The following is a 10,797-nucleotide window of genomic DNA, read 5'->3' as shown; positions in this document are numbered from 1 at the left end:
CCCTACCAATGGGAAAGGGTTTTTTAAGGAAGAAAAAAAAAAACAAGACTGAAAATAAACATTCGCAAAATGAACTACAGAAAATTCGAAATTGAACTATATATATACCCTACTGTGTTATGCGGGTAGAGCATCATTCAACAGAATCATCTCAGCTTCACATTAGCCTGATGATTCACAGATATCTAAAACCTACCAAAATATTGCCAAAGCAGCCTTCTCTCCCTGATTCAACCCTCAAAGAAACCCTAATCTGAAGAATAAGAATCCAGTTGCTTACCAATGAGTTGTCAATTTCCAGCGTTAGACCATCCAACAGAGTAGGGAGGCAGGTCCTGAAAGTCATGGTTGGAGTTGCTGCAATGCCCAATGTTTATAGGACACCTTCGATCATCATCGTCAGAATCACTCGAAGATACCTGAGATGGGGGGCTCAGAGGACCAAATCCTGACATCTGAGGCAGACCTAACAAGGACTCGTGCGTTGATGGTTTCGGCTTTGGCGGTTTCTTTTTGGCAAGAAAACTACCCACCACCACCTGAGAATGATTAAGCAGAGTTACAAGATGGAATGCTTGTGAGATTAAAGGATTCGTTTGGGACGATTTTCTTAATGCTTCTTAAAACATTTTTTAGTACAAAAATTAAAAATTTTGTCCTCGAAAGTTACTTTAAGAAATAGTAAAAAAGATATCCCAAACAAAGCCAAAAAGAAAAAAGTACCTGAACAGGAGTTGCCGCCATCAATATTCCAGCTACGACGCCGCCAAGAACATAACCATCAGATCCTGCCAGTTCCACGCTCAAGCTGCCAGTTCTAGTAAGGACACCGTCATTTTCCGTAAGCAAGAAAGAGACTGACAAAGAGATTATCTCAAACCGACCCTGAAAGAACCTCCACAAATTAGAATATTTTACGTGCCAAATAAAAAAAACATAAACTTCGATCAGACGTGTATGTAAATATCATATCATCATTCTCACTATAATCATCCATAACACTTCTCCACGAAAAATGCTATTTGAAACACATTTTCTACAAAGATTCGGGGCATCGTGGCCAAAGCCATCTCACCATCCTTAGTGCATCAAAGTTTAGACTTAGGCTTTGTTTGGTACGGCTGGCTTACTGCTTCCTAAAGTAGTTTTTTATACAAAAATTTTATTTTTTTATTAAAAAGCTGTTTTAAGAAGCAATAAAAAAATTGTCCCAATCAAAACCTTAATAACTATGGCCCATTATATTTCACCTATGACAGTCAATGTGAATGTTTATTTATCATGTATGACGAAGTACAATGTTATTTACAGGGATTTTAAATATCAAATCATGAACCAATATGGTTTATTTGGATTAATGGATAAGATGACATGGAGGGAAGAGTGGTCCCCACTCCCTTCAGCCACGCCACCTTTTCTTTTTCTAGGAATCTCGAGATCTGAAGTACAAATTTAATGCATGTGATACTCAATCCTACAGCCTTGGCCATAACTTTCATAATCATTACCAACTAAAGTAGAAGGCACCTCATTGCCTCCACAAATTAAAATATTTTACACATCAACTAAAAAAAGAATACTCTTTGACTAAACATGTATGATCCTCATTTTTTTTTTTTTTGAAGGAATGCATAAAGCAATATTATTAAAGAAAGGTAATAAACAACCTATTACGTGATTGCTCCACAATCACAGTCCTCTTTAAGTAAAGAAAAAAAACAAGGAGGATATTGCTAAAGAGATCATCCCAAAAGAAATCTAAAGAGCAAGCATAGTTAGCACAAAAATCTGCTAACTTATTGCTATTTCTATGAACAAAATGGAAAATCACCTGATTAAATTCCGAAAGAAAAGATAAGTCCCAATTGCATTTTTCCTCTTCTTCACCAGGTTGCTTATTAAAGATTTTCAAAATAAATAATATTTTTATTATCTCCCTCTATGATAACTCCTTTGTAGTCATATCTCCATTCCAAAATGAAATATTTAATAGACAAAATTGCTTGCATCTCCATTTGAGCTGAATCCCAATGCTTATATTTCGATCCAAATGCACATAGAAATCTCCCTCTACGATCTCGAAAGACTCCACCAATTCCTGCATCGTAATTCCTTCTAACCGAGGCATCTATGTTTAATTTAATCCATTCGGGATGAGGAGGAAACCAATGATAGGACAGCTGTGAGAGCTGGTTGGTTTCCCAGTAATCCGAATTTCTTTTGAATGATGCTTCAACCATGCTTATAGCATTGGCTGCTATGGAAGAAGAACTAATTTCCTTTCCACCATGAACAAACATATTCCTATTATTCCAATTTAAAAAGACTGCAGAACAGTAAATGATTCCTATAAAAGGATTAGTATTAGACATTAGTCTCAAAGCTAAATAACAACCCTGAACTGAATTGAAAACAGGAATTGCGAATCCCCAGCTTCTAATCATATTGAGAATCTTTATCAGCTTTTGGCAATTCAGCATGATATGGAATTCATTTTCTATAGAATTGCAGCCTCTCAGGCATTCATCATTACTGGACATTTTCCTGTATATCAAAAAAGCTTTTGTAGGAATTGCATTAATGCCAAGCCTCCACCAGAATAAATTCACCCGTGGTTTAAGCTTAAGTTTTTTTCTCCATATCCAGTTTGGATCTTCACATCTGTCCAATTCAGCTTCCATTGATATTAAGGATGAGAGTGATTTCCCCGAAAATTGGTATTTAAGTTCCAACTGATCTTCATCTGATTCAGAATAAATATGGACCTTATTAATGATCTCAATCAAGTCAGGTCCAAAGAGTAACTTCAATTTATCGGCATCCCATCCACCTCTATTGATAAGGAAATCCAGATTTTGATTAATCGAATCTATGTTAGAGACAAAGGTAGGCCATCTGGATATGGATTTATCAAAAATCCAAACATCCTGTAATATGTTGATATTGTTTCCTGTAGAAACCTTCCATCTTAACATATTTTTAAGAGCTTTATACCCAAGGAAAATAATTCTGATAGTAGGAGAGCTTTGCTGTTTAATCTGAAAATCCCAAAGCTGATTTCCATACTTAACTTTCAGAATTCTGTAGAGAATAGAATTAGAACTAGATATCAGCTTCCATGCGAATTTTGCCCGAAGTGGACCAGCCTTGTATACCATGGATTGAATACCTTGTCCTCCCATTTTTATAAGCTGCAAAGAACATCCCATGAAACATAGTGTAACCCTTTACTACCATCATATTTATTCCACAAAAAGTCTCTACTCATTCTGTCCAATTCCTTTAGTACTCCCAAGGGTACTAAAGAATGAGTAATGTGATATATTGGTAATGAAGATAAAACAGATTTGAGAAGTTGAATCTTCCCAGTTAAAGAAATGTATCGGTTACCCCATACATTTAAATGTTTGTTTGCTTTGTCCAGCAGATGAAAGAAGTCTGTCCGAGAGGACCTCCTCAATTCTATATTGATTCCAAGATATTTCAGATCTTTAACTACCTTGAAATCCATAATTTTTGCCAATCTCCTACCTCTCATTTTATGAACCGAATTCCCAAATAAAATGGAGGATTTATGAACATTAATCTTTTGCCCAGTCCAATCACCGTAATGTTTCAAAATCTTCTTAGCTATCTTGACCTTTTTTCTATTGGCTTTTAAGAACAGGATTATGTCATCCGCATACAAAAGAAGGGAAATTTTCTCAGCATTAGGAGCAACTTTGATACCCAATTCCTTCCCATTATGCATAACCTCATCAGAGAGAAGTTGAGAACATAAGATGAAAAGAAATGGAGATAGGGGGCAACCCTGCCTAAACCCCCTTTTAGCCTTGATCCAATCAGATTTGTTAACGTTAATAATAATGGAAAAATTGGAACCAGTAACACATTGAATGAGATAATTTGCAAACTTATCTGGGAAACCCAAATTCTTCAAGACTTGGATAAGAGTAAACCACCCCATACTATCATAGGCTTGCTCCATGTCAATTTTAATAGCCATAAGTCCTTTTTTAGATTTAGAAAATCTCAATTTATTACAAACTTCTTGGGCTAGTGAAATATGTTCTGAACCAGATCTACCTTTAATAAAAGCCGATTGGTCTTCAGAAACTAGTTTAGGAATGAGACCAATCATCCTATTCAATAGCATCTTGGCTACAAGCTTATAGATAGATAAACATAAACTAATTGGTCTAAAGTTGGAAGGAAAATTTGGGTTATCAGTTTTTGGTATGAGGACTACCAAAGTTTCTTTCCAACTGGGACTCATAATGCCTTGTTCAAAAAAAGAGCAAATAGCCTTCCAAACATCTTCTTTAATGATTAACCAAAATTTTAAGAGTAAGATATTCCATCAATACCTGGAGAGATGTTGGAGTCAAGATGTTTAACCACTTCTTCTAATTCTTCTCTTCTGAAATCTTCAGCCAGTATTTTTTTATCCTCTTCATTCAATACATTGTAAGGTTTAGGCCAACCTGACAAAAAGCACTCCTTCTCTTCCCATTTGTCTTTGAAAAAGTCATAAAAGATGTTTTCAATTTGCCTTTGTTCTTCGGTAACATTTCCATTCTTATCCTTAATCTGCTGAATCCAGTTAGAGTTCCGTCTCCCAGATGCATAAATGTGGAAAAATTTGGAGTTTGAATCACCTTCTGCCAACCATTTTGTCTTTGCTCTTTGCCTCCACCATGTGTTAAGACGAGATAGAGTAATATTCAACTCATGAATTTTAGATGTCAGCAGCTGTAACTTACTATTGGACAGACCACCAACTTCAGCTTCTTCTAATTGCATTTCCAAAATTTCTTTCATCAGATTTTCCTGCAATAACTTCAAATCCTGGTGCTTGGATTTACTCCAGTAGAAAAGAGCTTTTAACACTCTTTTAAATTTCTTATTTAAAGCATTAACTGGGTCTCCATTCATATTCTTTTTCCAAGAGCTGTTAACGATTCCAGTTGATGCTGCATATGAAGACCATACTTCTTCATATCTTATCATTCTGTTTTTTCGAATTACTGGACTCATCAGTCTTAATAAAATGGTGCAATGATCGGATGCTAGTCTTGGAAGGTGTTTTATAACAGGTTTTTGAATTGTTTGTATAGCTATCGAATTCAAAATGCATCTATCCAATCTTTCCACGATCCGTGCTCCTCCTGTCTTGTTATTACACCAAGTAAATCTTGGTCCAATGAATTTCAAATCATGTAGATCACATGAGCTTATAAAATTTCTCATATCTTGAACTCCCTGAGAAAATTTGAATTTTTTCCCTCCTTGGTTGTCTTCTTGAGATAGAAGACAGTTGAAATCTCCTCCTATGATAATGGGCAAATCTGAGTTGGAATTTTCTTCAAGAGTTTTCCAAAGGCTCCTTCTTTTGTATAAATCATTACTCCCACAGATAGAAGCAATGAGCCAAACACCTTTATTGAAGATATTTAATTCTCCCACAATAGCTTGAGAAGAAGTCACCAAAACTGAAAAGGAAGCAAGATCCTTTCTCCAACAAACCATAAGTCCTCCTGAGAGTCCTTCTGCAGGAATTATATAATAATCCCATAAATTGCCAATGAACCTGTCACAATCCTTTCTATCAAAGGAAGATATCTTTGTTTCAGATAGCCCAACAAAGATTAAATCATTCTCCTTAATGCATTCATTCAAATAATTGGAGGCTTCTTTTTTCCTAGCCCCCCTACAGTTTCAAAAAATTATTGAAGTCATTATTCTTATTCCCGAACAGGGATTACTCCCTTTCCTACCTTTAACAAGACCTCCTCCTTTTCTCCCATGAGAAATAATATTATCCTTTCCCAAGGATTTCAGCTCTTTTTGTAGTTTAAAATCTGATTTATGAAAGGGAATACTTGAGTTCGCCGGTAATCCCTTAGAATTTACCAGAGTTCGCAAGCAACCCGTCCCGTTGTTGTCATCTGAATGAGAATCATTCTTCTCCAGGAATTCAACTTGAAGATTGTCATTTTCCAGCTCTACATTTCCATTTAACTCTTTAACTATTTTAACTTCTTCTGTTGTCAAACAGCCTTATAATTTGTAGTCACCCTCTCATCTTCTATAAGAGGATTTGTTTTAATAGTTTCTGCATTACTGCCTTCACCTCTGGGCTCATCAAGATCAATGGTCTGCAATTCCTCTTCCAGGATACTGAAACTGTTATTCAACAGAACTTCAGTGCTTTTGTTTTCCTTAAAACCAATGGATTTATTGAAGGATTCTGGAACAGAATTTGGAACTACTTCTGTTTCAGTAATCTCAGCAGCTTTTGGTAAAGATTTTGTTTGAGGTTGTACTTTTTGAGTATCATATTTCTGCTTAAAAAAACTTTTCCCGGCAGCTCTATTCCACTTGAACTTGACCTGTATCCAAGGTCCTAATTCATCTTGAACTTTGGAATTACCTCCTTCTTGATCCGTTCTCTTCCCATTGACATTTGATACTGCAGCTACTGTTCTGGAAGAAGCATTATTGATCAAAGAACAGTTGTTTTTTAAATGGCCTAGTTTACCACAATGGTAGCAAAGAGAAGAGATCTTCTCATATTCTACCTTTTGAAAGAATCTGCCATGTAATCCTTCTATCCAAACTCCTTTAGGAACTTTTTTGTCCAGATCCATACGAACACAAACCCGGGCATACTCCCTTTTACCCCATTTAAAAGAATTTCCATCTAGATAAATTGGAATTCCTATCTTGGAAGCTATCCGACAAATGTTCTGTTCATCCCAGCAGTGCAATGGTAAACATGGCAATCGAATCCATATCGGAGCTGTAAGTCCTTTAAGGGATTCGGGTGAAAAGTTGGGGGACCATTTATCTAGTCCAATTATGTTTCCTCCTATGAACCAAGGACCTCCCTCCAAGACTTCTTCAACTGCTTCCGATTTTGAAAAGGAACATAGAATCCAGTCAAGCCCCAAAGTTGTAAGATGGAAATTACCAAATCTAGCCCATTGTCTCCTTAATTCTCTACTGCAAACTGGAAAAGGGATATTATTACCCAATACTTTGATAACCAGAGAATTCTTGAGAATTTGTGAATTAACATTTTCTAATTCAGAATTCATAATCACTGCAATCCCGTCTTCAGTAACGGGTGTCGAATCCATGTCATAATTTATCTTTATGTGTTGAGTCTTCTTCCACACATTAACAGCGTTTATTTTAACACCTTCAGAAATCTTAGCCTCAGATGCTCTTAAACCAGCTCCATAAGAAACAATACTTAATAAAAATATCAAATCAAAGCCATCGAGGCTTCACGATCAAAGCCATCATCACCATCATTGTCAGAATCTAAACTTTTTTTTGGGGGGAATTTATCTAAACTTAATAAAAAAAGGCATAATCTACGACAAGACATGTATGTAAATATCATATCATCATCACTATCCTTATTCAGAAAATTATACTCAAAATACAATTTAGATTCAATGCATCATGATCGAAGCCATCATCAATGTCATCGTCACGACAAAGTCTAGACTTACATAACTAGGACCCATTGTTGTACCTTTAGCAGTCAGAGTGAATGTCTATTTAGCATGTATGGCGAGATACTATCCTATTTATATAAATTTTAAGCGGTTAGTGTAGGATAAGACTGTGGGTTCTGAAAATTCGGCCCCGACCTCCTCTGCTGCTTTTCGAGAGATTTTTAACGGATTAAGTTATGGAGTAAATTTTGAGAAGGCAGATTAAATTTTTAGATAAGACACACCAAGAGATTTCTGCCTCATTTTATGAGGACTTTATAATATGAGTTCTGGTAACTTTAGATTCTTTGAAGTTAAAATGTTGTTATCATGCTAAGGACACCCTAATAGTGTCGGCAACTATCATTTTATGAGACATTGAGAATGCATCCACATGGCCCATTACAATTATTTTTATCACATGGCCAGTAAACTAGCACAAATTTTCAACAATCCTGTGATGTCATCAAATCATACATCTCATACATGAAATGGTCTCATATGTTATGCTGGCGTAAAAGAAATGCTTCACAAGTCAACTATAATGGCAGACAATAATGAAATATGCACTTAATCATAACTCCTACCTTAAGAGTAGACACGAAGGGATGGCATTGGTCTCTTACCCAAAGTCATCGGTCGTCATAGCAACACACTTTGCTCAACTCCAAAGCTATAGTAATCTTCAGTAATGGGTCAAGGGCCCTATTTTAGATAAAGAAATAGAGAGGCAGCTACTAGCAAGCTCAAATGATGAGTCGGAGATGTCAAGTCTATTAATATGTGGCGCTACACATGCATTACTTTTCCAAATAGCTTCTAACACCATGAGACCATTTTTCAATATTCACCTGAACTACCAACTTGCTTTATCTACTGTCCTTGCTAACACTAACTATTATATCAGGGAACGATTAAAGCATGCAGAGCAAAACAAATCATTTGCCTAGCATTCCAATCGAGTTACTAGTGCATCCATCTTGTCAGCTTTCCTTGCCCATCAAATCTCGCTCGCTAGTTCAAACAGTGGCAAACTGAGCTGCTGGTTGATTTATGATCTGGTTGGCATCAATCAAAGTAGTTCCTATCGCCATACACATTGTGGGTCTCACACTTCCTGGCATCAATCAAACTAGTTCCTATCACCATACAGATTGTGGGTCGCACACTTACTGGGATCAATCAAAGTAGTTCCTATCCCCAGACACATTGTAGTCAAGTTAAGAAGTGCAAAATAATTTCTAAGTTCAATTCAAGGGTCTTATAAAAGTTGGGACAATTAAAAAAAGAAGCATAATTAATAAGTTCTCTATTAACATCACCCATAGAAAAAATTGCTATCTAAATAAAACCCAAGATAGAAGAAATCAGAACAATACATAAAGCCTAAGATTAATTATAGCAACCCCCACCAAAACATTCCGCAATAATAACAATCCCGTAAGCTTTGGGATTTAAATTTATCTTGAGCAATAGCTTCATTAATTAAAGCATGAGTGAATGTGGGGTTATATATACAGGCCAAATTCAAAAGGCTTAAAGTCACCATAGCGATTGTAATATCAGAAAGAATATTACCACACCTGCAATTTCAGTTTCAATAATAAATTGACCATCCTCCATATCATCCCTTGAAAGGATACTAGGTTGAACATTGACATTTAAGCTATTTTCCAAGCCTCTAATAGGGAGTGGATGCAATTCCCTCAAAATCAGTGAATGGAAATAAGAAATTAAGAAGAAAACATACCAAAATTATTTTTCTTACAAAATATATGAAAGAAAATAGCAAGATATAGTTGGATCTTCAATTGGAGAGGAAGAATTGGCTCTCACAAATTCCTAGCTGACGGCTAGAGCCTTCACAACCAAATAAATTCTAATTTCAATAAACTCAAAACATAATCCTGAAATCCCCCTATTGTTAGCCTTAAATAAGCTACCCTACTTTCATCCCAAATCAGTAAGCTCCCTTTCCCTAAAATATTCCCTCTCATATTTGAATTCAAATTAGATCTCTTACCCTAAATAATTTCCTCCAAATTATAGTTGGATCTTCAATTGGAGAGGAAGAATTGGCTCTCACAAATTCCTAGCCGATGGCTAGAGCCTTCACAACCAAAGAAATTCTAATTTCAGTAACCTCAAACATAATCCTGAAATCCCCCTATTGTTAGCCTTAAATAGGCTCCCCTAATTTCATCCCAAATCAGTCAGCTCCCTTTTCCTAAATAATTCTCTCTCATATTTGAATTCAAATTAGATCTTTTACCCTAAATAATTTCCTCCAAATTATAATTAAAACTTTCCTAAACAATTCCCCTTTGATTAAGAACATTCCTAAACAGCTCCCTCTTGATTAGGAAACTTCCTAATTCCCTCCCAATCAAATCGGTTGGTCCATCAATACTCTCATCCCAAAGACCCACCTTGTCCGTAAGGTGGAAAGACGGCTCCTTCCCCAATCTCACATTCTCTTTTCAAATTCAGCACCCCTTGAATCATAATCAGTCCTTGTCCATTCAAATTCAACCAATCTCCTTTTAAATTCAACACCCCTTTCGGTCATAATCAGCCCCTCTCCTTTCAAATTATATCGTTGTCCTCTCAAATTAAGCATCCCTTTGTTCATGCTTAACCCCCTCATGCCTCTCACCATATCCTCTACCTGACTCCTCCCTTGGAATAGGCTCTAGGAGAGACATTCTCTCCTCTCCCTCTAAAATTTACACCTCTTGATCTTTCTTTCGCCTTATAAGATTAGGGTTTTACCCACTTTCTTAACTGTCGACAGCTTACCTCGGCTTCGAGGATGCCGTCTTGGATTGGCCATCGAGAACTTCTCCAACATCTCCTCCATGATGGAAAATTTTCGATCGATCTTCTCATGGAAGGCTGAACTTTGACTTTTGAAATCTAAAATTTAAGTTTGGACATCATAAATTTTAGATTTCAATTGTCCAATATCCCCCTCCAATACTTCTACCTTTCTTCCTGTCATAGATACCGAATCTATCCTCTGATACCAATTTGTTAGGACATGGATACAGAAACCCACTTCACCTTGGCTGAAATTAAATTACAACAATCCAAATATAATTTCCAAGATGAATTTAAGAGAAATAATGGAAAAAACTCTTTTTAACTGATGAAATAGGGAAGAAAACAAATAAGATACAATGGATCCTCAATTGGAGAGGAGAATCCGGCTCTCTCAATTTTTTAGCCGGCAGCTAGAGCCCAAAACTCCCTACAACAACAACAACAACAACAACATCAAGCCTTTATC

At 36.2% G+C, this 10,797-nt stretch overlaps 1 protein-coding gene across 1 annotated transcript; it reads right to left on the bottom strand.

Moving 5' to 3' along the window:
• Positions 1 to 290: 290 nt before the first annotated feature.
• LOC114580131 (AT-hook motif nuclear-localized protein 7-like) lies at positions 291 to 1,055 on the bottom strand. The gene is made up of 3 exons (XM_028696669.1): positions 1,041 to 1,055; positions 724 to 885; positions 291 to 539 (listed from the first exon to the last, which is right to left on the bottom strand). The coding sequence occupies exons 1-3, from the start codon at positions 1,053 to 1,055 to the stop codon at positions 291 to 293; spliced, it is 426 nt and encodes a 141-aa protein (XP_028552502.1).
• Positions 1,056 to 10,797: the final 9,742 nt, after the last annotated feature.

The sequence above is a fragment of the Dendrobium catenatum genome, unplaced genomic scaffold, assembly GCF_001605985.2.
Source record: "Dendrobium catenatum unplaced genomic scaffold, ASM160598v2 fragScaff_scaffold_803, whole genome shotgun sequence".
Taxonomy (NCBI): Eukaryota; Viridiplantae; Streptophyta; class Magnoliopsida; order Asparagales; family Orchidaceae; genus Dendrobium; species Dendrobium catenatum.
Note: the sequence above shows the minus strand (reverse complement) of the source record. Positions and strands in the feature narration are given on the sequence as shown.

Bases quoted from the DNA above. Each gene is read 5' to 3' on its own strand.
- LOC114580131 (XM_028696669.1), bottom strand. The intron at 540-723 runs GTACTTTTTTCT...AATCATTCTCAG, and splicing joins TGGCGGCAACTCCTGTTCAG to GTGGTGGTGGGTAGTTTTCT.